At 45.3% G+C, this 27327-nt stretch overlaps 1 protein-coding gene across 1 annotated transcript in view; it reads right to left on the bottom strand.

Annotated features, from left to right (window-relative positions):
• The window catches only part of LOC135551546 (protein unc-13 homolog C-like), a 284691-nt gene that overhangs the window by 28704 nt on the left and 228660 nt on the right, over positions 1-27327 (bottom strand). Inside the window, exons 26-30 of the mRNA XM_064982756.1 lie at positions 23714-23854; positions 15153-15276; positions 13654-13713; positions 12264-12344; positions 6687-6834 (exon numbers count right to left, since the gene is read on the bottom strand). Of these exons, the coding sequence (XP_064838828.1) occupies positions 6687-6834; positions 12264-12344; positions 13654-13713; positions 15153-15276; positions 23714-23854 (554 nt within the window). The remainder of the gene's footprint in view (positions 1-6686; positions 6835-12263; positions 12345-13653; positions 13714-15152; positions 15277-23713; positions 23855-27327) is intronic.

Here is a 27327-nt window from a genome sequence, read left to right as displayed (position 1 = left end):
GTAACATACTGTAGACACATTTGTACTGTTTTGTGTGTCTGTTGTGTCATTAACAGCCTTGTTGATACGATGTCTGATCAATATGTTGCCAAACAAGCAGAGGCTATTAGAGCAGGAGCTGATGAAGGGAGAGAGAAGGAGAGAGAGAGCGAGGGAGCGAGAGAGAGAGGGAGCGAGAGAGAGAGAGAGAGAGAGAGAGCGCTGATGAATGGATCCTGATTAGGGAGGAGGATATCACGACAACATAATTAAGACGCTAACAACCAATAAAATTCAAGTTAGTTGAAGTCAATTTTGTTATGTCCCAATACCTTGGGTCTATGAACTGACATATAAAACAACAATCGACTCATCAAGTCATTAGTTTCAATTTAAGCTACTATATAAAATATATAAAATACCAAAAAAATCTCAATATGTGGGGCATTGAACAGTCATCCTTGTGCAGACTCTGTCACGAGGAAACAATCAATAGAATATATTTTCTGGTACTGTCTATCTGTGGCTTGCTTTTGGAATCAGGTCCAGGAATGATTGTTATGTCATAATATCAGGGTTCAGATGGAACTGCAAACTGTATTGTTAGGAGATCTGAAAAACCACCATCAGTCAATGAGAAATATCATTCTAGTCTTTTTGGTACAATATCAGTAGAAATGTTCTACATCAGCGTAAAATGGAGGGATTTATTGCAAAAGGAAATATTAAAATGGCGTTATACTGGGAAAGATGGGTTGTTCTGTGGACAACGGAGGGTTGGAGTTAAGATCAGAATGAATGGTGGATTGGCCGCTGTGGGTTAAAATCCAGCACTTGAAGAAAGAAGAAATTAGGAATATATGTATAATTATTTAACTACAGCTACTGTTGATGTGAGTTAAAATAGTTGTAGCAGTAGAATATTTATTGTCCATTAGTTTACTCCAATCAGGTTAGGATGTCAGGATCGTTAGTTTACTCATATCAGGTTAGGGATGGTAGGATCGTTAGTTTACTCCAATCAGGTTAGGATGGTAGGATCGTTAGTTTACTCATATCAGGTTAGGGATGGTAGGATCGCTAGTTTACTCATATCAGGTTAGGGATGGTAGGATCGTTAGTTTACTCCAATCAGGTTAGGATGGTAGGATCGTTAGTTTACTCATATCAGGTTAGGGATGGTAGGATCGCTAGTTTACTCCAATCAGGTTAGGATGGTAGGATCGTTAGTTTACTCCAATCAGGTTAGTTATGGTAGGATCGTTAGTTTACTTCAATCTGGTTAGGGATGGTAGGATTGTTAGTTTACTCCAATCAGGTTAGTTTACTCCAATCAGATAAGGCCCGCATCCATAGAAAAAAAAGAAAGGCCCGCGTTCATAGAGACACATACCAGCTCTACTGGTAGTACTGCTACTACCAGCAGTACTACACCTGCACCTGTCGACAACACAAGTTGCTCTGCTTCCACGAGCACATCCAATGGGTACACACACACGATAGCATACGCAATATGCAGACACGTACACATGGATTTTGTACTGTACATACAGTTGAAGTCAGAAGTTTACATACACTATCTTACACAGCCAAATACATTTAAACTCAGTTTTTCACAATTCCTGACATTTAATCCTAGTAAATATTCCCTGTCTTGGGTCAGATAGGATCACCACTTTATTTTGTGTGTGTGAAATGTCTGAATAATAGTAGAGAGAATGATTTCTTTCAGCCTTAATTTCTTTCATCACATTCCCAGTGGGTCAGAAGTTCACATACACTCAATTAGTATTTGGTAGCATTGCCTTAAATTGTTTAACTTGGGTCAAACAACTTGGGTCTTCCACAAGTATCCCACAATAAGTTGCGTGAATGTTGGCCCATTCCTCCTGACACAGCTGGTGTAACTGAGTCAGGTTTTAGGCCTCCTTGATTGCACACGCTTTTTCAGTTCTGTCCACAAATTTTCTATCGGATTGAGGTCAGGTCTTTGTGATGGCCACTCCAATACCTTGACTTTGTTATCCTTAAGCCATTTTGCCACAACTTTGGAAGTATGCTAGGGGTCAATGTCCATTTGGAAGACTCATTTGCGACCAAGCTTTAACTTCTGACTGATGTCTTGAGATTTTGCTTCAATATATCCACATATTTTTTCTGCCTCATGATGCCATCTATTTTGTGAAGTGCACCAGTCCCTCCTGCAACAAAGCGCCCCCACAACATGATGCTGCCACCACCGTGCTTCACGGTTGGGATGGTGTTCTTCGTCTTGCAAGCCTCCCCCTTTATCCTCCAAACATAATGATGGCCATTATGGCCAAACAGTTCTATTTTTGCATGATTTTGTACGAAAAGTATGATCTTTGTCCCCGTGTGCAGTTCCAAACCATAGTCTGGCTTTTTTTATGCCGGTTTTTCGAGCAGTGGCTTCTTCCTTGCTGAGCGGCCTTTCAGGTTATGTTGATATAGGACTTGTTTTACTGTGGATATAGATACTTTTGTACCTGTTTCCTCCAGCTTCTTCACAAGGTCCTTTGCTGTTGTTCTGGGATTGATTTGCATTTCTCACACCAAAGTACGTTCATCTCTAGGAGACAGAACTCCTTCCTGAGCGGTATGATGGCTGCGTCGTCCCATGGTGTTTATACTTGCATACTATTGTTTGTACAGATGAACGTGGTACCTTCAGGCGTTTGGAAATTGCTCCCAAGGATGATCCAGACTTGTGGAAGTCTACAATTTTATTTCTGAGGTCTTGGATGATTTCTTTAGAATTTCCCATGATGTCAAGCAAAGAGGGACTGAGTTTGAAGGTAGACCTTGAAATACATCCACAGGTATGCCTCCAATTGACTCAAATGATGTCAATTAGCCTATCAGAAGCTTCTAAAGCCATGACATCATTTTCTGGAATTTTCCAAACTGTTTAAAGGCACAGTTAACTTAGTGTCTGTAAACTTCTGACCCACTGGAATTGTGATACAGTGAATTATAAGTGAAATAATCTGCCTGTAAACAATTGTTGGAAAAATTACTTGTGTCATAAACAAAGTAGATGTCCTAACCGACTTGCCAAAACTATGGTTTGTTTACAAGACATTTGTGGAGTGGTTGAAAACCTATTAATGACTCCAACCTAAGTGTATGTAAACTTAAACATTCATTTTTAATAAATGTATTGTAATGTATGTGTGTGGCAGGCTTACAGTAAGTCGCTCTGGATAAGAGCGTCTGCCAAATGACTTAAATGTAAATGTTAAATGTACAATAATGGCAAAAAACAACATTTGAGAGTGTGCTGACCCTGGTGCTAGAGGGGGTATGCAGTTGGAGCCTGAATGTTCGAAGGGGTACGGGACTATAAAAAGTTTGTGCCCACAGCCCTAGATAAACCATCAGGTAGCTCTACTCTGTTAAGAAAACAGAAAACCTACACTTCCACAGAGACACAGTAAAACACCGCATGGAACTGGGACAGAGAGAGAGCGAAAGAGAGAGAGAGAGCGACAGAGAGAGAGACAGAGAGAGAGAGAGAGAGAGAGCGACAGAGAGAGAGAGAGAGAGAGAGAGCGACAGAGAGAGACAGAGAGAGAGAGAGAGCAACAGAGAGAGAGAGAGAGAGCGACAGAGAGAGAGAGAGCGAGTGGAAAAGAGACAGCAACAAAGAGAGAGCGACAGAGAGAGAAAGCGACAGAGAGAGAAAGCGACAGAGAGAGAGAGCGACAGAGAGAGAGCAACAAAGAGAGAGCGACAGAGAGAGAGCGACAGAGAGAGAGCAACAAAGAGAGAGCGACAAAGAGAGAGCGAGAGAGATAGAAAACGATAGAGAGAGAGAGCGCGACAAAGAGAGAGCAACAAAGAGAGAGCAACAGAGAGAGAGAGCAACAAAGAGAGAGCGACAAAGAGAGAGCGAGAAAGCGACAGAGAGAGAGAGCGCGACAAAGAGAGAGCAACAAAGAGAGAGCAACAGAGAGAGAGAGAGCGACAGAGAGAGAGAGAGAGTGCAACAGAGAGAGAGAGAGAGAGAGCGAGCGGAAAAGAGAGAGCAACAAAGAGAGAGCAACAAAGAGAGAGCGACAGAGAGAAAGCGACAGAGAGAAAGCGACAGAGAGAGAGAGAGCGACAAAGAAAGAGCAACAAAGAGAGAGCGACAGAGAGAAAGCGACAGAGAGAGAGAGCGACAGAGAGAGAGCAACAAAGAGAGAGCGACAAAGAGAGAGCGAGAGAGAGAGAAAGCGATAGAGAGAGAGAGCGCGACAAAGAGAGAGCAACAAAGAGAGAGCAACAGAGAGAGAGAGCGACAGAGAGAGAGAGAGCAACAAAGAGAGAGCGACAAAGAGAGAAGAGAGAGAGAGAAAGCGACAGAGAGAGAGAGCGCGACAAAGAGAGAGCAACAGAGAGAGAGAGCGACAGAGAGAGAGAGAGAGCGACAGAGAGAGAGAGAGAGAGAGAGAGAGAGAGCAACAAAGAGAGAGCGACAGAGAGAAAGCGACAGAGAGAAAGCGACAGAGAGAGAGAGCGACAAAGAAAGAGCAACAAAGAGAGAGCGACAGAGAGAAAGCGACAGAGAGAGAGAGAGCGACAAAGAAAGAGCAACAAAGAGAGAGAGCGACAGAGAGAGAGAGCGACAGAGAGAGAAAGCGACAGAGAGAGCGACAAAGAGAAAGCAACAGAGAGAGCGACAGAGAGAAAGCGACAGAGAGAGAGAGACAAAGAGAGAGCAACAAAGAGAGAGAGAGACAAAGAGAGAGTGCGACAGAGAGAGAAAGCGACAGAGAGAAAGCGACAGAGAGAGAGCGACAAAGAGAAAGCGACAAAGAGAGAGCGACAGAGAGAGAGCGACAGAGAGAGAGCGACAAAGAGAGAGCGACAGAGAGAGAAAGAGAGTGAGTGAGAAAGAGAGAGAGAAGCAAGAGTAAAATAGAAAGAGAAAGGGATTGAAGGAGGCAGTAGATGAAAAATGCAATTACTGCAATAACCATCTCACACGGTAAACTGAAGAGAAACCAAGCTGACATAATCTGCCTGTAAACAATTGTTGGAAAAATTACTTGTGTCATAAACAAAGTAGATGTAAACAAAGTAGATGCTCTCTCTCTTTGTTGCTCTTTCTTTGTCGCTCTCTCTCTCTCTGTCGCTTTCTCTCTGTCGCTCTCTCTTTGTTGCTCTTTCTTTGTCGCTCTCTCTCTCTGTCGCTTTCTCTCTGTCGCTTTCTCTCTGTCGCTCTCTCTTTGTTGCTCTCTCTCTCTCTCTCTCTCTCTCTGTCGCGCTCTCTCTCTCTCTCTGTCGCTCTCTCTCTCTGTTGCTCTCTCTTTGTCGCGCTCTCCCACTGTAAGAGGAGCAAGGATAACTATCACAGGGTCACAGGAGGTTGGTGGCACTTTAATTGGGGAGGACGGGCTCATAGTAATGGCTGTAATGGAATAAATGGAATGTTATCCAGCTCATCAAACACATGATACAATTCCCTTCATCCCATTCCAGTCATTAATTGGAGCCGTCCTCCCCTAACCAGCCTCCTGTGAGCAGGGTTAGGAAGTTAACTGAAGTTCTAATTTCAATTTCCATCAATGCTTCTCTATGAGAAAGAATGGAATTGGAATTTCTTCCTGAATTGACTGAAATGGAATTGACCTAAACCCTGAACTCTAGCCCTAACCTCTTGAGAGGACATTTGGGGACTTTCAGGGACATTTGGGGAAAAATATTAAGTGTACTCTGGTGTATTAGGGTGTATATACTAGTGAAAGTGTCCTTAACTTTGGAGCTTAGGTTGCAAATCTACTAGCTCAGTGTCCTTATCTTGAGAGGTTTGGGATGCATATCTACTATCTCAGTGTCCATATTTTGAGAGGTTTGGTTGCATATCTACTAGCTCAGTGTTTACATTGAGAGGTTTGGTTGCATATCTACTAGCTCAGTGTCCTTACCTTGAGAGGTTTGGTTGCATATCTACTATCTCAGTGTCCTTACCCTGAGAGGTTTGGTTGCATATCTACTAGCTCAGTGTCCTTACCTTGAGAGGTTTGGGTGCATATCTACTAGCTCAGTGTCCTTACCTTGAGAGGTTTGGGTGCATATCTACTAGCTCAGTGTCCTTACCTTGAGAGGTTTGGGTGCATATCTACTAGCTCAGTGTCCTTACCTTGAGAGGTTTGGGTGCATATCTACTAGCTCAGTGTCCTTACCTTGAGAGGTTTGGGTGCATATCTACTAGCTCAGTGTCCTTACCTTGAGAGGTTTGGGTGCATATCTACTAGCTCAGTGTCCTTACCTTGAGAGGTTTGGGTGCATATCTACTAGCTCAGTGTCCTTACCTTGAGAGGTTTGGGTGCATATCTACTAGCTCAGTGTCCTTACCTTGAGAGGTTTGGGTGCATATTTACTAGCTCAGTGTCCTTACCTTGAGAGGTTTGGGTGCATATATACTAGCTCAGTGTCCTTACCTTGAGAGGTTTGGGTGCATATCTACTAGCTCAGTGTCCTTACCTTGAGAGGTTTGGGTGCATATCTACTAGCTCAGTGTCCTTACCTTGAGAGGTTTGGGTGCATATCTACTAGCTCAGTGTCCTTACCTTGAGAGGTTTGGGTGCATATCTACTAGCTCAGTGTCCTTACCTTGAGAGGTTTGGGTGCATATCTACTAGCTCAGTGTCCTTACCTTGAGAGGTTTGGGTGCATATCTACTAGCTCAGTGTCCTTACCTTGAGAGGTTTGGGTGCATATATACTTCTTGATCAAGGCATCGGTAGGCTGTGTGTAAAGGCTCAGAGCGTATTTGAGGGACTTGAGGTCAGGGCTCTTCTCAAGGAACGTCTTCTTCAGACCGTTTCCTCCGGCGTGGAAATATTGCTACGGAAAAGAGAGAGAGAGAAAGGAAAAAAGAAAGAATGAAAGTCAGAGCCACTTTATTCACTGTCTTCAGTCTTCAGACCAGAAGGAGAACAGACATAGTCAGTACATTTAGCCTGCTTGTCTGTCCCGTAAAACAAAGATGCTGTATATGTATGTTAAAAGACTCCAGAGTTGGGCAGCGGTCGTAGGCACTGCATCTCAGTACAAGAGGTGTCCCTACTGACCCTGGTTCGCATCTGGGCTGTATCACAACCGGCCGTGATCGGGAGTCCCATAGGGCGGCGCACAATTCTCCCAGCGTCATCCGGGTTATTAGGGGAGGGTTTTGTCTGGGTAGACCGTCATTGTAAAAGAAGAATTTGTTTTTAACTAAAAACAAAGGTAAAATAAAAAATATATGCAGACAGACTGTTCCTTTTTCTTTTCTGGGATAGTCACCTGTTGAAGTGTCCTGGTGGTAGGACTACTTTTTTTAGATTCGTTCCCCCAGTTGAGCACCTGGTTACCCTTTTTGTTAAAGCTGGGCTGAAGTTTACTTGGATAAGCCTGCATTCACGATATTCATTTTAATGTTGGTTCCTCAGATCAGATTGAAAACATACATGTTCATGTACCTTTAAGTCTTCTGACCAGACTGACTGTGTAGGAGACGGTGTGTGAGAGATAATAAGCATGTTTGCTTACGTAACAGCTGTCAAACTGCTTGTATAACAATACATCTTCCTCCCTCCTAAAGTCTGCTACTTGATCTCGAGTCCTCTGTCTCGCAAACACTCGACAACACCTTAGCCACTACACCACTGAAAAAGCTAGCAATTCAAGGCATTTCAATCTGAGGAGTGAGGTTACCAATAAAACTCGGGTACACTCAGACCAGATAGAACATGTACAGAGTTAATGTACTTTTCACATCTTCAGACCAGACTGTGTGGAAGACTGTGTGGGAGAGGTAATAACTATGTATGCTCATCCAGGCTGGCAGCAGTAGGCCTAATAAAAATGTACTCTGTACTGTTGCATTAAGACAGAGGATAATTGCTTAAAGCCCTGCCACATACACACACTCCACCTCACTGGAGTTCATGAGTTCATAGGTCATCCTCCATTGGCTCTGGAACAAGAAAGTCATGTTCAGATATAATCCATAATGCATTATGGAATATCGGATACAGACTGAAAACAGACTGAAAACAGTGGGTGAGTCAATGAGCCAAAGCTGCTCAGAGAAATGATGCTAAGCGCTGTAGGTCTGTGTTCCAAATGACATCCTATTACCTATAGCAAACTACTTCTGACCAAAAGTAGTGTCCTACATAGGGCATACAGTGTCATTTGGGACTAAGCTCTGTAGCTCTGCTGCCTCGGCAGAATAGGCACAACCCAGATTCACTCTGAAGATACCATAGGTGTTGATGAGGGAAGAATGGCAGAGAAACCATCAAAGACATATCCAACACACCAACTCCAAGAGCGAGTCCACACAACTCCAAGAGCTAGTCCACACAACACCAACTCCAAGAGCTAGTCCACACAACACCAACTCCAAGAGCTAGTCCACACAACACCAACTCCAAGAGCTAGTCCACACAACACCAACACCAAAAGCTAGCCCACACAACACCAACACCAAGAGCTAGCCCACACAACACCAACACCAAGAGCTAGCCCACACAACACCAACTCCAAGAGCTAGCCCACACAACACCAACTCCAAGAGCTAGCCCACACAACACCAACTCCAAGAGCTAGTCCACACAACACCAAGAGCTAGTCCACACAACACCAACTCCAAGAGCTAGCCCACACAACACCAAGAGCAAGCCCACACAACACCAAGAGCTAGTCCACACAACACCAAGAGCTAGTCCACACAACACCAACTCCAAGAGGTAGTCCACACAACACCAACTCCAAGAGGTAGTCCACACAACACCAACTCCAAGAGGTAGTCCACACAACACCAACTCCAAGAGGTAGTCCACACAACACCAACTCCAAGAGGTAGTCCACACAACACCAACACCAAGAGCTTGTCCACACAACACCAAGAGCTAGTCCACACAACACCAAGAGGTAGTCCACACAACACCAACACCAAGAGGTAGTCCACACAACACCAACACCAAGAGCTTGTCCACACAACACCAAGAGCTAGTCCACACAACACCAAGAGGTAGTCCACACAACACCAACTCCAAGAGGTAGTCCACACAACACCAACACCAAGAGCTAGTCCACACAACACCAAGAGCTAGTCCACACAACACCAACTCCAAGAGCTAGTCCACACAACACCAACTCCAAGAGGTAGTCCACACAACACCAACACCAAGAGGTAGTCCACACAATACCAACACCAAGAGCTAGTCCACACAACACCAAGAGCTAGTCCACACAACACCAAGAGGTAGTCCACACAACACCAACTCCAAGAGGTAGTCCACACAACACCAACACCAAGAGCTAGTCCACACAACACCAAGAGCTAGTCCACACAACACCAACACCAAGTGCTAGCCCACACAACACCAAGAGCTAGTCGACACAACACCAAGAGCTAGTCCACACAACACCAACTCCAAGAGCTAGTCCACACAACACCAACTCCAAACAACACCAACAAAAACATCAACAACAAAACATTTTTTGTCACATACACGGATATGTGTATCATATTATCATCTCACCACCACCTGAAAAATCACAGTCATTTCATGGGGAATCTATACTGGTTTTGCTTTTCGGCATTACATTTATCCCAAACCATTTAACATCATACAAATCAAATCAAATTGTATTTGTCACATACACATGGTTAGCAGATGTTAATGCGAGTGTAGCGAAATGTTCCCTCTTCAGAATTCCATTCCTTTTTGCTCCATTTCTTTCTCTCTGTCTCTTTCCTTCTCTCTCTATCCCTCTCTCCCTCCCTATCCATTTCTCTTCCTCCCTCTCTCTCTCTTCCCCTCTCTCTACACCTCCCCCTCCTCTCTCTTCCCCTCTACTTCCCCCATCTCCACCTCCCTCCCGCCCCTCTCTCCATCTCTCCTTGCCTCATTACTGAAGACATAAAGTCTTTATCCGGTCCTGCATTCAGCCTGTGTATCTCTGCTAGTCTCTCTCCCCCATTTCTCCCTGCTTCCCTCCCTCTCTCTCTCCTCTCTCTCTTCTTTTAAGTCTTTAACCAGTCCTGCATTCAGCCTGTGTATCTCTGCTAGTCTCTCTCCCTGCTTCCCTCCTTCTCTCTCTCCTCTCTCTCTCTTCCTTTAAGTCTTTAACCAGTCCTGCATTCAGCCTGTGTATCTCTGCTAGTCTCTCTCCCTGCTTCCCTCCCTCTCGCTCTCCTCTCTCTTCCTTTAAGTCTTTAACCAGTCCTGCATTCAGCCTGTGTATCTCTGCTAGTCTCTCTCCCTGCTTCCCTCCCTCTCGCTCTCCTCTCTCTCTTCCTTTAAGTCTTTAACCAGTCCTGCATTCAGCCTGTGTATCTCTGCTAGTCTCTCTCCCCCATTTCTCCCTGCTTCCCTCCCTCTCTCTCCCCCCTCACTTCCTTTAAGTCTTTAACCAGTCCTGCATTCAGCCTGTGTATCTCTGCTAGTCTCTCTCCCTGCTTCCCTCCCTCTCGCTCTCCTCTCTCTTCCTTTAAGTCTTTAACCAGTCCTGCATTCAGCCTGTGTATCTCTGCTAGTCTCTCTCCCTGCTTCCCTCCCTCTCGCTCTACTCTCTCTTCCTTTAAGTCTTTAACCAGTCCTGCATTCAGCCTGTGTATCTCTGCTAGTCTCTCTCCCTGCTTCCCTCCCTCTCTCTCTCCTCTCTCTCTTCCTTTAAGTCTTTAACCAGTCCTGCATTCAGCCTGTGTATCTCTGCTAGTCTCTCTCCCCCATTTCTCCCTCCCTCCCTACCTCTCTCTCCTCTCTCTCTTCCTTTAAGTCTTTAACCAGTCCTGCATTCAGCCTATGTATCTCTTCCACCTAAAGGTATTACTTAACTGTGATTGGCCAGAGTCTCCTGGAAGCATTACTGAACTCCTCTAATTGGACGTTCTCCTCGGAATACTGGTGGAGAGAATTCCACAGCATGACGGATCTAAACAGGGAGCTGGTGTCCATGGAGATGTAGGAATCAATTAGCTCTGTTTCACGGCACTGCATTGAGTGTTCACACAGACCCCGGTCTGAACTCCTGTCTGTGTCACAAATAGCACCCACAGGGCTCTGGTCAAAAGTACTGCACCATGTAGGGAATAGGGTGCCATTTGGACGCACTTACTGACTGCATCGACTCCTCTCAGCACCACTACTCCTCTTAAAGACCTTACAACCCTACTACCCTGTTAAAACAGTCACCACTCTACAATGATCCTTTAGGTAAACTCTCATTACAACCCTACTACCCTGTTAAAACAGTCACCACTCTACAATGATCCTTTAGGTAAACTCTCATTACAACCCTACTACCCTGTTAAAACAGTCACCACTCTACAATGATCCTTTAGGTAAACTCTCATTACAACCCTACTACCCTGTTAAAACAGTCACCACTCTACAACGATCCTTTAGGTAAACTCTCATTACAACCCTACTACCCTGTTAAAACAGTCACCACTCTACAATGATCCTTTAGGTAAATCTTTACAACCCCACTACCCTGTTAAAACCCTGTCCATCTCTCTTTGCTCAGCATTTCTATACAGGGACAGAGAAAGGGAGGCATGGATGGTTAGAGGGAGAAAGGAATGAGGGTATGGATGGAAGGTGAAAGGGAGGGAGGGATGGTTAGAGGGAGAAAGGAATGAGGGTATGGATGTAAGGTGAAAGGGAGGCATGGATGGTTAGAGGGAGAAAGGAATGAGGGTATGGATGTAAGGTGAAAGGGAGGCATGGATGGTTAGAGGGAGAAAGGAATGAGGGTATGGATGTAAGGTGAAAGGGAGGCATGGATGGTTAGAGGGAGAAAGGAATGAGGGTATGGATGTAAGGTGAAAGGGAGGCATGGATGGTTAGAGGGAGAAAGGAATGAGGGTATGGATGTAAGGTGAAAGGGAGGCATGGATGGTTAGAGGGAGAAAGGAATGAGGGTATGGATGTAAGGTGAAAGGGAGACATGGATGGTTAGAGGGAGAAAGGAATGAGGGTATGGATGTAAGGTGAAAGGGAGGCATGGATGGTTAGAGGGAGAAAGGAATGAGGGTATGGATGGAAGGTGAAAGGGAGGCATGGATGTTAGAGGGAGAAAGGAATGAGGGTATGGATGGAAGGTGAAAGGGAGGGAGGGATGGAGGAGGCATGGATGGATAGAAAGAGGAATTGATGGAGGGATGGATGGAGGCTGAAAGGGATGTGGGAAGAGAGGGATGGTGGGTTAGATGGATGGAGGGAGAGACAGATGGAGGGGGGAGAGGGATAGATAGAGCGAGGGCTCTCCATTACCTTGATGGTGGGAAGGACAAGGTCCATGGCTGCACACTGTCTTGGTGTCAGGCTACGGGCTTCCTCTCTGATCACATGGTCCTAGAGCGGAGAGAATAGAAAGAGATAGATTCATCAAAACATGTTTCCATAACATTCCTCTTGGAGAGGACACACACACACACACACACACACACACACACACACACACACACACACACACACACACACACACACACACACACACACACACACACACACACACACACACACACACACACACACACACACTCCATTTCAGATGTTTGCATATGATAAGATTGTACATTGTAATGGAAAACTGTCAATTATATGTTAATTTGAGGTATTATCAACAGTAAAAATTGTGGGAAAATTGCTGTATTTCAAAATTGCTGTATTTCAAATTGTATCGTAATTCCACCCAGAATACAGTACCATATCTTTGGAGCGCCAAAAACATTTTGACCACTAGTGGGTGCATAGTATAGTTGTTCCTTGCTTATTAACATATTTTGAGGCGTACTGTAATATATAAAATACATAATTTTACTCGCCACCGAGCTGCCTGTAAATTACTGTCAAATTCATGGCAACCCTTTACTGTGTATTATTAATGTGGTTCTTGAGATGCTAAACACAGTGTGAGATCTGATCATTTGATTCAGCAGGAGAATACAGCAAAACAGTACAGACAGCGACAGTACAGTTGCTTGCAAATTGCTGCTCAACCATGGCACATCATAGACACAATACTGTCTCCCTATCTTTCTGCTGTGCTTGTTGGAACATGAAATGAGACTAGTGACTGTGATCAAAGCGTGTGACTGTGGGAAGATCTTTTAATTTAGGAGCAGAGATACAGGGACTTCATTAAAAACAGTGTGTGTTACAGACGGATTGGAAAACAACCACGATTACGTAATATGATGAAGACTTGGCCAGTTTAGTCATGGGTTTATAGCATGAAGTGAAGTTGCATGACTAGGGTAGGAGTGGGCTGTTTTAGCAGAGATGACCTCAATCTGGATGTAATCACTATGAGAACTAACCAACTAACACAGATCTACTGCTCTGGCGGATGTACGTTGTGGACTGTGTGGGACTGACTTCTGATAATCACAACAGTGTGTGTGCATGTGTGTCTGTTTACTGTAGCTGTGCTCTGACGGACTAGAGATTGCAAAAACCCAGAACTGCCCATTAAACTCTGTTTTTAACAGTCTCTCACTCGTTCTCTCTCACACACACACACACACACACACACACACACACACACACACACACACACACACACACACACACACACACACACACACACACACACACACACACACACACACACACACACACACACACACACACACACACACACACTGTGCCCCAGACCTACCTTGAGTTTGGATAGCTGTCCCAGGTCCTTGGCAGCACTGAAAATCATCTGGGCTCCTTGCTGTGAGGAGAAAAGACAGACAGGGTTATACCCTATATACTGTATACATACACCTTTGAAGCACTTTCATGCTGAATATAATGTGAAAGGAAGCACGAAGGTGGTACAGTAGAGGATGTTTTGTTTGTTTGTGTGTGTGTGTGTGTGTGTGGTGTGTGTGTGTGCGTGTGCACGCGCGTGTGTGTGTGTGTGTGTGTGTGTGTGTGTGTGTGTGTGTGTGTGTGTGTGTGTGTGTGTGTGTGTCTGTGGGCGTGTTTAGACCAGAGGTGTCTGTGGGTGTGTTTAGACCAGAAGTGTCTGTGGGCATGTTCAGACCAGAATTGTCTGTGGGCGTGTTAAGACCAGAAGTGTTTGTGGGCGTGTTTAGACCAGAAGTGTTTGTGGGCGTGTTTAGACCAGAAGTGTCTGTGGGCGTGTTTAGACCAGAAGTGTCTGTGGGCGTGTTTAGACCAGAAGTGTCTGTGGGCGTGTTTAGACCAGAAGTGTCTGTGGGCGTGTTTAGACCAGAAGTGTCCACAAGAATAGTAAACCATTTTCTTTTGACCAACTGGGGACATTTTGTTGGTCCCCACAAGGTCAAATGCTATTTCTAGGTGGTTTAGGGTTAAGGTTAGATTTTGAGGTAAAGGTTAGAGTTGTGGTTAGGGGTTAGGGAAAATATAATTTGGATCACGACAGAATTGTGTCCCCCCACAAGGTTAGTTATACAAGACTGTGTGTGTGTGTGTGTTTGAGAACATCCCTTCTGGGTGTTGTCAGCCTTGTCAGTGTTGCCTGTTGGAAAACCAGGCTTGCCTTTTCATTCCTCTATCCAGGCTACACTAACATTTCCTGCATGACTGACACATAAAGAGAGAAGGAGACACCATCTTGTCCGAACTTTGTAAATATCCTCTATGGTGCATCTGTGTTTTGTACATATTTGTGTGTGGGAGTGTGTCGGTGTGTGCACATTTACAGACTAGAGGATATTCCAGCCAGAGGTAGGCAACCCTGGTCATGGAGTGTTGCAGATACTGTACTGTAGTGATTTTTCAGTTAGAAAAGTTTTTTGTTTCAGTCCTGGGAGACCAGGTACAGTAGGTAGAATTGAGCCCAGCCCTGATATTGGCCAATTATCTCATTTGGTTCCTGCTGGGGGCAAGTAAACACTTCAGTACCTGTAGCTCTCCAGAACCACAGCTACCTACTTCTGCTCCAGTGTAAGAGGTTCTCCCATCATGGTTAGAATAGTTTCAGTGGCTTACAGTGGTCATTGAGAGGTGTGAGGACTATCTGCCTGCCCGTGGTGCTTGTGCGCGCGTGTGTGTGTGTGTGTGTTTATATATATCATCTCACAGTCTGGCAATTGAGAGCTGGTAAGACTATCATTCTCTCAATGGTGTTGAATGTGTGTTTGGTGTGTGTCTATGTTTTGTTTATATAGCATAACATCTTACATTCTGGTCATTGAGTGGTGGTAAGACTATCATTCTCTCAATAGTGATGATGACGATCTTCCACAGTTCCTTCAGGACTCGTTTCAACACCGTCTTCTCACAGATCTTTGCAAATAAAATTAAACTGCAAAGCAGAGCAGAGCAGAGACAGAGGGGAACAGAGCAGAGAGACAGAGCAGAGAGACAGAGCAGAGAGAGACAGAGCAGAGAGAGACAGAGCAGAGAGAGACAGAGCAGAGCAGACACAGAGCAGCAGAGAGACAGAGCAGAGAGAGACAGAACAGAGAGAGACAGAGATAGAGAGAGAGGGGAACAGAGCAGAGAGACAGAGCAGAGAGACAGAGCAGAGAGACAGCAGAGATAGAGATAGAGACAGAGACAGAGCAGACAGAGACAGAGCAGAGCAGAGACAGAGCAGAGAGACAGAGCAGAGAGAGACAGAGCAGAGCAGAGACAGAGCAGAGAGACAGAGGGGAACAGAGCAGAGAGACAGAGCAGAGAGAGACAGAGCAGAGAGAGATAGGGCAGAGCAGAGACAGAGGGGAACAGAGCAGAGAGACAGAGCAGAGAGAGACAGAGCAGAGAGAGACAGAACAGAGAGAGACAGAGCAGAGCAGAGGCAGAACAGTAGAGAGACAGAGCAGAGAGACAGACCAGAGAGACAGAGCAGAGAGAGACAGAGCAGAGAGAGACAGAGCAGAGCAGAGACAGAGCAGCAGAGACAGAGCAGAGAGAGACAGAGATAGAGATAGAGACAGAGACAGAGCAGAGACAGAGCAGAGCCAACAGTCTAAGTCAGATGTAAAACCACAGCAGAAACACAATCATTAGACTTTCAAATCAACATTTTTGAGATGTTTTGAGACCTCTATAGTAGTCTAATGTAAAGATGAATCCCCATCCCACGACATCTGTTGAGTAGATTCAGCTATATGCCTCCAGCCCCAAAATAAAAATAGAGTAAACCAGGAAAAACAGGGAATTAGACAGTGCTTATCTTTTCAATGTATTTGTGATGAAGGCGTATAGCTGGATTTACACAACGGACGTCGTGGGATATGTTTTCATCTAGAACTTTCATTTATGAATGAAATGTCCCTTTAACAACGTTACAGACATCACAAGCCACATACGTCACAGGGCCTACAGGAAGACAACAGGATCAAACACAATCAAGGGTGAAGTTCAAAAAGCTGTGATATGTGGAATAAATGCATCAGCTTCACGTGATAATCCCAGTGAACGGAAAACCTTGGTTGAGGATTTCGTTTTGCATATCATTAAGAGGATTCTACTGTAATACCCCATTGGCCTCGATGTTGCCGTGAGTGTCTGAGAGAATCACACAGCTTATGCACGCACACACGCACATGCACGCGCACACGCACACACACACACACACACACACACACACACACACACACACACACACACACACACACACACACACACACACACACACACACACACACACAATTATGGAGCGGCACCTGAGACAGCATTATCCACCATCATCAACAAAACACCATATTGTGGAATTTCTTGTGGAAGAATGGTATTGTATTCCTCCAATAGAATTCTGGACACTTTATGAATCTATGCAAGGTGCATTGAAGTTGTTCTGGCTCGTGGTGACCCAACACCCTGTTAAGACACTTTATGTTTGTGTTTCCTTTAGTTTGGCAGTTACCTGTATCTCTATTATGTGAGGGAATACTTTGGAACAGATTTCCACAATTATTATTATTAATGTTATTATTATTATTTTGCTCAGAAAAATTGAGGGGCCAATAGGCCGAGAGTTGGGGAACCCTGTAGCAGGCTAGCTTGTTACCTAACCCAAGGCTGGAACTAGAGGGCTGCAGAGATCAGACAATTTTGGGGTTCAAATGTTTTTGTTGTCCCCAGATGATTTGGAAATGGTTGTCTTTCTGCTTTCTATGCTTTATTAACCAACCTACTGTATTTAAAGCACATCTCTGTTGCATTATTCACACACTCAGACTACGCTGCATCAAGTTAAGTAGCCTCCCTCTCCTCTTCTAGTTGGGCGTGCAAGATCAAGTGTACAGCCCCTGATCAATCACAAAAACGATATATATATATATATATATATATATATATATATATATATATATATATATATATATATATATATATATATATATATATGTATATTTTTTACCATCACTGTATGTGCACCAAAAAAATGATTGCCAGCAGAGCGGGTAGATAAATACCCCTCCCCCCACACAAAAATTCCTCACCACCCCATCTTCCCGCGATCAAGAAATTAACCAATTTCTTTGTTATTTTTGTGCATTTTGATATTGCTTATAGGTTGCAAAATTGCTGTGAACATGGCTACTGTATGTGATCTGCGTTGTCACAAAGGCCTGTGCCTGAAATAACATTCCAGGACTGCAGTTGGGTTACGGACCAGTTCCTGCTCTGGCAGGTGAGAGTCAGACATAAAGCCAGCGGATGTGGGCGGGTGCGATATGAAAATCTGTGGGTTCGGGCGGAAGCAGGATGAATGAATCAGTCCCATGCAGACCTCTAGCTCCAACCTCTAGGCTAACTGGTTAACTGACCAAAAGCTCCAACATCTAGGCTAACTGGTTAACTGACCCAAAGCTCCAACATCTAGGCTAACTGGTTAACTGACCCAAAGCTCCAAACTCTAGGCTAACTGGTTAACTGACCCAAAGCTCCAACCTCTAGGCTAGCTGGTCAACTGACCCAAAGCTCCAAACTCTAGCATAACCGATTAACTGACCCAAAGCTCCTAACTCTAGGATGACTGATTAACTAACCCAAAGTTCTAAACTCTAGGATAACTGATTAACTACCCCAAAGCTCAAAACTCTAGAATAACTGATTAACTAACCCAAAGCTCGAAACTCTAGGGGAACTGATTAACATTTACATTTACATTTAAGTCATTTAGCAGACGCTCTTATCCAGAGCGACTTACAAATTGGTGAATTCACCTTCTGACATCCAGTGGAACAGCCACTTTACAATAGTGCATCTAAATCATTAAGGGGGGGGGTGAGAAGGATTACTTATCCTATCCTAGGTATTCCTTGAAGAGGTGGGGTTTCAGGTGTCTCCGGAAGGTGGTGATTGACTCCGCTGTCCTGGCGTCGTGAGGGAGTTTGTTCCACCATTGGGGGGCCAGAGCAGCGAACAGTTTTGACTGGGCTGAGCGGGAACTGTACTTCCTCAATGGTAGGGAGGCGAGCAGGCCAGAGGTGGATGAACGCAGTGCCCTTGCTTGGGTGTAGGGCCTGATCAGAGCCTGGAGGTACTGCGGTGCCGTTCCCCTCACAGCTCCGTAGGCAAGCACCATGGTCTTGTAGCGGATGCGAGCTTCAACTGGAAGCCAGTGGAGAGAGCGGAGGAGCGGGGTGACGTGAGAGAACTTGGGAAGGTTGAACACCAGACGGGCTGCGGCGTTCTGGATGAGTTGTAGGGGTTTAATGGCACAGGCAGGGAGCCCAGCCAACAGCGAGTTGCAGTAATCCAGACGGGAGATGACAAGTGCCTGGATTAGGACCTGCGCCGCTTCCTGTGTGAGGCAGGGTCGTACTCTGCGGATGTTGTAGAGCATGAACCTACAGGAACGGGCCACCGCCATGATGTTGGTTGAGAACGACAGGGTGTTGTCCAGGATCACGCCAAGGTTCTTAGCGCTCTGGGAGGAGGACACAATGGAGTTGTCAACCGTGATGGCGAGATCATGGAACGGGCAGTCCTTCCCCGGGAGGAAGAGCAGCTCCGTCTTGCCGAGGTTCAGCTTGAGGTGGTGATCCGTCATCCACACTGATATGTCTGCCAGACATGCAGAGATGCGATTCGCCACCTGGTCATCAGAAGGGGGAAAGGAGAAGATTAATTGTGTGTCGTCTGCATAGCAATGATAGGAGAGACCATGTGAGGTTATGACAGAGCCAAGTGACTTGGTGTATAGCGAGAATAGGAGAGGGCCTAGAACAGAGCCCTGGGGGACACCAGTCGTGAGAGCGCGTGGCGAGGAGACAGATTCTCGCCACGCCACCTGGTAGGAGCGACCTGTCAGGTAGGACGCAATCCAAGCGTGGGCCGCGCCGGAGATGCCCAACTCGGAGAGGGTGGAGAGGAGGATCTGATGGTTCACAGTATCGAAGGCAGCCGATAGGTCTAGAAGGATGAGAGCAGAGGAGAGAGAGTTAGCTTTAGCAGTGCGGAGCGCCTCCGTGATACAGAGAAGAGCAGTCTCAGTTGAATGACTAGTCTTGAAACCTGACTGATTTGGATCAAGAAGGTCATTCTGAGAGAGATAGCGGGAGAGCTGGCCAAGGACGGCACGTTCAAGAGTTTTGGAGAGAAAAGAAAGAAGGGATACTGGTCTGTAGTTGTTGACATCGGAGGGATCGAGTGTAGGTTTTTTCAGAAGGGGTGCAACTCTCGCTCTCTTGAAGACGGAAGGGACGTAGCCAGCGGTCAGGGATGAGTTGATGAGCGAGGTGAGGTAAGGGAGAAGGTCTCCGGAAATGGTCTGGAGAAGAGAGGAGGGGATAGGGTCAAGCGGGCAGGTTGTTGGGCGGCCGGCCGTCACAAGAAGCGAGATTTCATCTGGAGAGAGAGGGGAGAAAGAGCTCAGAGCACAGGGTAGGGCAGTGTGAGCAGAACCAGCGGTGTCGTTTGACTTAGCAAACGAGGATCGGATGTCGTCGACCTTCTTTTCAAAATGGTTGACGAAGTCATCTGCAGAGAGGGAGGAGGGGGGGGGGGAGGTGGATTCAGGAGGGAGGAGAAGGTGGCAAAGAGCTTCCTAGGGTTAGAGGCAGATGCTTGGAATTTAGAGTGGTAGAAAGTGGCTTTAGCAGCAGAGACAGAGGAGGAAAATGTAGAGAGGAGGGAGTGAAAGGATGCCAGGTCCGCAGGGAGGCGAGTTTTCCTCCATTTCCGCTCGGCTGCCCGGAGCTCTGTTCTGTGAGCTCGCAATGAGTCGTCGAGCCACGGAGCGGGAGGGGAGGACCGAGCCGGCCTGGAGGATAGGGGACATAGAGAGTCAAAGGATGCAGAAAGGGAAGAGAGGAGGGTTGAGGAGGCAGAATCAGGAGATAGGTTGGAGAAGGTATGAGCAGAGGGAAGAGATGATAGGATGGAAGAGGAGAGAGTAGCGGGGGAGAGAGAGCGAAGGTTGGGACGGCGCGATACCATCCGAGTAGGGGCAGTGTGGGAAGTGTTGGATGAGAGCGAGAGGGAAAAGGATACAAGGTAGTGGTCGGAGACTTGGAGGGGAGTTGCAATGAGGTTAGTGGAAGAACAGCATCTAGTAAAGATGAGGTTGAGCGTATTGCCTGCCTTGTGAGTAGGGGGAAGGTGAGAGGGTGAGGTCAAAAGAGGAGAGGAGTGGAAAGAAGGAGGCAGAGAGGAATGAGTCAAAGGTAGACGTGGGGAGGTTAAAGTCGCCCAGGACTGTGAGAGGTGAGCCGTCCTCAGGAAAGGAGCTTATCAAGGCATCAAGCTCATTGATGAACTCTCCGAGGAAACCTGGAGGGCGATAAATGATAAGGATGTTAAGCTTGAAAGGGCTGGTAACTGTGACAGCATGGAATTCAAAGGAGGCGATAGACAGATGGGTAAGGGGAGAGAGAGAGAATGACCACTTGGGAGAGATGAGGATCCCGGTGCCACCACCCCGCTGACCAGAAGCTCTCGGGGTGTGCGAGAACACGTGGGCGGACGAAGAGAGAGCAGTAGGAGTAGCAGTGTTATCTGTGGTGATCCATGTTTCCGTCAGTGCCAAGAAGTCGAGGGATTGGAGGGAGGCATAGGCTGAGATGAACTCTGCCTTGTTGGCCGCAGATCGGCAGTTCCAGAGGCTACCGGAGACCTGGAACTCCACGTGGGTCATGCGCGCAGGGACCACCAGATTAGGGTTAGAGAACAGGGATAGATAGACACATAGTTGACAGGCTACAGAAGAGGCTACGCTAATGCAAAGGAGATTGGAATGACAAGTGGACTACACGTCTCGAATGTTCAGAAAGTTAAGCTTACGTAGCAAGAATCTTATTGACTAAAATGATTGAAATGATACAGTACTGCTGGAGTAGGCTAGCAGGCAGTGGCTGCGTTGTTGACACTACACTAATCAAGTCGTTCCGTCGAGTGTAATAGTTTCTACAGTGCTGCTATTCGGGGGCTAGCCGGCTAGCTAGCAGTGTTGATTACGTTACGTTACGTTAAAAGAACGACAATAGCTGGCTAGCTAACCTAGAAAATCGCTCTAGACTACACAATTGTCTTAGATACAAAGACGGCTATGTAGCTAGCTAGCTACGATCAAACAAATCAAACCGTTGTACTGTAATGAAGTGAAATGAAAATGTGATACTACCTGTGGAGCGAAGCGGAATGTTGACCGGGTTGTTGAAGTTCTTATTCGGTAGACGTTGGCTAGCTGTTGGCTAGCTAGCTAGCAGTATCTCCTACGTTAAGGACGACAAATAGCTGGCTAGCTAACCTCGGTAAATTAAGATAATCACTCTAAGTCTACACACTCTAAACTACACAATTATCTTGGATACGAAGACAGCGAAGACAACTATGTAGCTAGCTGACACTACGCTAATCGAGTCGTTCAGTTGAGTGTAATAGTTTCTACAGTGCTGGTGGACAGTGGATGTATCTGCTGCTGGGCAGATACGTTAGGACGACGAAATACGATAATTATGCAATTATCTTTGATACAAAGACGGGTATGTAGCTAGCTAAGAAGAAATTGCTAAGATTAGACAAATCAAACCGTTGTACTATAATGAAATGTAATGAAAAGTTAAACTAAAAAAAAGTTATACTACCTGCGGACCGAAGTGTAGATGCGACCGCTCGCTCCAACCCTGACCCAAAGCTCCAAACTCTAGGATGACTGATTAACTAACCCAAAGCTCCAACCTCTAGGATAACTGATTAACTGACCCAAAGCTCCAACCACTAGCAGAACTGGTTAACTGACCCAAAGCTCTAAACTCTAGGATAACTGATTAACTACCCCAAAGCTCCAAACTCTAGGATAACTGATTAACTACCCCAAAGCTCCAAACTCTATGATAACTGATTAATTAACTGACCCAAAGCTCCAAACTCTAGGATGATTGATTGACTAACCCAAAGCTCCAAACTCTAGAATAACTGATTAACTGATCCAAAGCTCCAATCTCTAGGATAACTGATTAACTGACCCAAAGCTCCAAACTCTAGGATGACTGATTAACTAACTTAAAGCTCCAGCCTCTGGATAACTGGTTAACTAACTCAAAGCTCCAACCTGTAGGCTAACTGGTTAACTAACCCAAAGCTCCAACCTCTAGGCTAACTGGTTAAGTAACCCAAAGCTCCAACCTGTAGGCTAATTGGTTTACTGACCCAAAGCTCCAACCTCTGGATAACTGGTTAACTAACTCAAAGCTCCAACCTGTAGGCTAACTGGTTAACTGACCCAAAGCTCCAACCTCTAGGCTAACTGGTTAACTAACCCAAAGCTCCAACCTGTAGGCTAATTGGTTTACTGACCCAAAGCTCCAACCTCTAGGATGACTGATTAACTAACTCAAAGCTCCTCTAGGATAACTGGTTAATTAACCCCAAAACACCTCTAGGATTAACTGGTTAACTAACTCAAAGCTCCTCTAGGATAACTGGTTGACTAACTCAACGCTCCTCTAGGATTAACTGGTTAACTAACTCAACGCTCCTCTAGTATAACTGGTTAACCAACTCAACGCTCCTCTAGGATAACTGGTTAACTAACTCAACGCTCCTCTAGGATTAACTGGTTAACTAACTCAAAACTCCTCTCGGATTAATTGGTTAACTAACTCAACGCTCCTCTAGGATAACTGGTTAACTAACTCAACGCTCCTCTAGGATAACTGGTTAACTAACTCAACGCTCCCCTAGGATAACTGGTTAACTAACTCAAAACTCCTCTAGGATAACTGGTTAACTAACTCAAAACTCCTCTAGGATAACTGGTTAACTAACTCAAAGCTCCTCTAGGATAACTGGTTAACTAACTCAACGCTCCCCTAGGACTAACTGGTTAACTAACTCAAAGCTCCTCTAGGATAACGACCACATGCATTCTGACACCTAGTGAGTCTCACAATATGAATCCTCAGTAACTCCATGGTGAAAACAAATGCCTACTTTTTATCCAGGAGTTGCAGGAGGGTTTACTAACCTCTCAACTAACGGTTACTAACCCAACCCTCTCACTTCTTGGCTAACTGGTTAACTGACCCAAAGCTCCAACCTCTAGGCTAACTGGTTAACTGACCCAAAGCTCCAACCTCTAGGCTAACTGGTTACCTCAATGTTAACTCAAGGGTGTAAACAGAAAGCTACTATTTATCCAGGAGATACATGGATACGCTACTGGATACTAACCTGTAAGCCAGCTGATAATATTCCTATATGGACCTACTTTTTATCCAGGAGATACATGGATACGCTACTGGATACTAACCTGTAAGCCAGCTGATAATTTGCCTATAGGGACCTACTTTTTATCCAGGAGGTCCATGAGTGGTCTGAGGACAGTCTCAGCATCCATGGCAGCGTTGCTCTTCCCTGCAGCACTCCCCTTCATCTGGACTAATTCCTGGTTCATCTGCTTTACACAGTCCTCAATCACCGGTTTGAAACTGGACAGGGAAATAACACAGGGTTAGCACAGACACACACATACCACAGATACACACATACCACAGATACACACATACCACAGATACACACAGACCACAGATATACACACAGACCACAGATACACACATACCACAGATACACACATACCACAGATACACACATACCACAGATACACACAGACCACAGATATACACACAGACCACAGATACACACATACCACAGATACACACATACAACAGATACACACAGACCACAGATATACACAGACCACAGATACACACATAGCACAGATACACACATACCACAGATACACACATACCACAGATATACACATACCACAGATACACACATACCACAGATACACACAGACCACAGATACACACAGACCACAGATACACACATACCACAGATACACACATACAACAGACACACAGACCACAGATATACACAGACCACAGATACACACAGACCACAGATGTACACAGACCACAATAATACACAGACCACAGATACACACAGACCACAGATACACACAGACCACAGATACACACAGACCACAGATACACACAAACCAAAGACAGGGAAATAACACAGGGTTAGGACAGATACACACATACCACAGATACGCACAGACCACAGATACACACAGAGCACATATGCAAACAGAGCACAGATATACACAGAGACACACATACCACAGTTACACACAGACCACAGATACACACAGACCACAGATACACACATACCACAGATACACACAGACAACAGATACACACATACAACAGATACACACATATCACAGATACACACAGACCACAGATATACACAGACCACAGATACACACAGACCACAGATACACACATACCACAGATACACACATACCACAGATACACACAGACCACAGATACACACATACCACAGATACACACAGACCACAGATATACACAGACACACACAGACCACAGATAAACACAGACCACAGATATACAGACACACACAGACCACACATATACAGACACACACAGACCACAGATACACACAGACCACAGATACATACATACACACATACCACAGATACACACAGACCACAGATATACAGACACACAGAGACCACAGATACACACAGACCACATATACACACAGACCACAGATACACACATACACACAGACCACAGACACACACAGACCACAAATACACACATACACACAGACCTCAGACACAACGAGACCACAGATATACACAGACCACAGATACACACAGACCACAGATATACACAGACCACAGATACACACAGACCAAAGATACACACAGACCATAGACAGGGAAATAACACAGGGTTAGGACAGATACACACATACCACAGATACACACAGACCACAGATACACACAGACCACAGATACACACAGAGAACAGATGCAAACAGAGCACAGATATACACAGAGACACACATTCCACAGATACACACAGACCACAGATATACAGACACACACAGACCACAGATACACACAGACCACAGATACATACATACACACATACCACAGATACAGACAGACCACAGATATACAGATACATGAAGACCACAGATGTACACAGACCACAGATACACACAGACCACAGATACACACATACCACAGATACACACATACCACAGATACACACAGACCACAGATGTACACAGACCACAGATATACACAGACCATAGATACACACATACCACAGATATACACAGACCACAGATACACACAGACCACAGATACACACAAACCAAAGACAGGGAAATAACACAGGGTTAGGACAGATACACACATACCACAGATACGCACAGACCACAGATACACACAGAGCACATATGCAAACAGAGCACAGATACACACATACCACAGATACACACAGACCACAGATACACACAGACCACAGATACACACAGACAACAGATACACACAGACCACAGATACACACATACCACAGATACACACAGCCAACAGATACACACATACAACAGATACACACATATCACAGATACACACAGACCACAGACACACACATACCACAGATACACACATACCACAGATACACACAGACCACAAATACACACATACCGCAGATACACACAGACCACAGATACACACATACCACAGATACACACAGACCACAGATATACACAGACACACACAGACCACAGATATACAGACACACACAGACCACACATATACAGACACACACCGACCACATATACACACAGACCACAGATACACACAGACCACAGATACACACATACACACAGACCACAGACACACACAGACCACAAATACACACATACACACAGACCTCAGACACAACGAGACCACAGATATACACAGACCACAGATACACACAGACCACAGATACACACAGACCACAGATACACACAGACCACAGACAGGGAAATAACACAGGGTTAGGACAGATACACACATACCACAGATACACACAGACCACAGATACACACAGACCACAGATACACACAGAGAACAGATGCAAACAGAGCACAGATATACACAGAGACACACATTCCACAGATACACACAGACCACAGATATACAGACACACACAGACCACAGATACACACATACACACATACCACAGATACAGACAGACCACAGATATACAGATACACGAAGACCACAGATACACACAGACCACAGATACACACAGACCACAGATACACACATACCACAGATACACACATACCACAGATATACACATACCACAGATACACACATACCACAGATATACACATACCACAGATACACACATACAACAGATAGACACATACCACAGATACACACATACCACAGATAGACACATACCACAGATACACACATACCACAGATACACACAGGCCACAGATACACACAGACCACAGATATACACATACCACAGATACACAAATACAACAGATACACACAGACCACAGATATACACAGACCACAGATACACACATAGCACAGATACACACATACCACAGATACACACATACCACAGATATACACATACCACAGATACACACATACCACAGATACACACAGACCACAGATACACACAGACCACAGATACACACATACCACAGATACACACATACAACAGACACACAGACCACAGATATACACAGACCACAGATACACACAGACCACAGATGTACACAGACCACAGATATACACAGACCACAGATACACACAGACCACAGATACACACAGACCACAGATACACACAGACCACAGATACACACAAACCAAAGACAGGGAAATAACACAGGGTTAGGACAGATACACACATACCACAGATACGCACAGACCACAGATACACACAGAGCACATATGCAAACAGAGCACAGATATACACAGAGACACACATACCACAGTTACACACAGACCACAGATACACACAGACCACAGATACACACATACCACAGATACACACAGACAACAGAT

Source organism: Oncorhynchus masou, chromosome 1, assembly GCF_036934945.1.
Source record: "Oncorhynchus masou masou isolate Uvic2021 chromosome 1, UVic_Omas_1.1, whole genome shotgun sequence".
Taxonomy (NCBI): Eukaryota; Metazoa; Chordata; class Actinopteri; order Salmoniformes; family Salmonidae; genus Oncorhynchus; species Oncorhynchus masou.
This window is presented reverse-complemented; position numbering and strand designations above follow the sequence as displayed.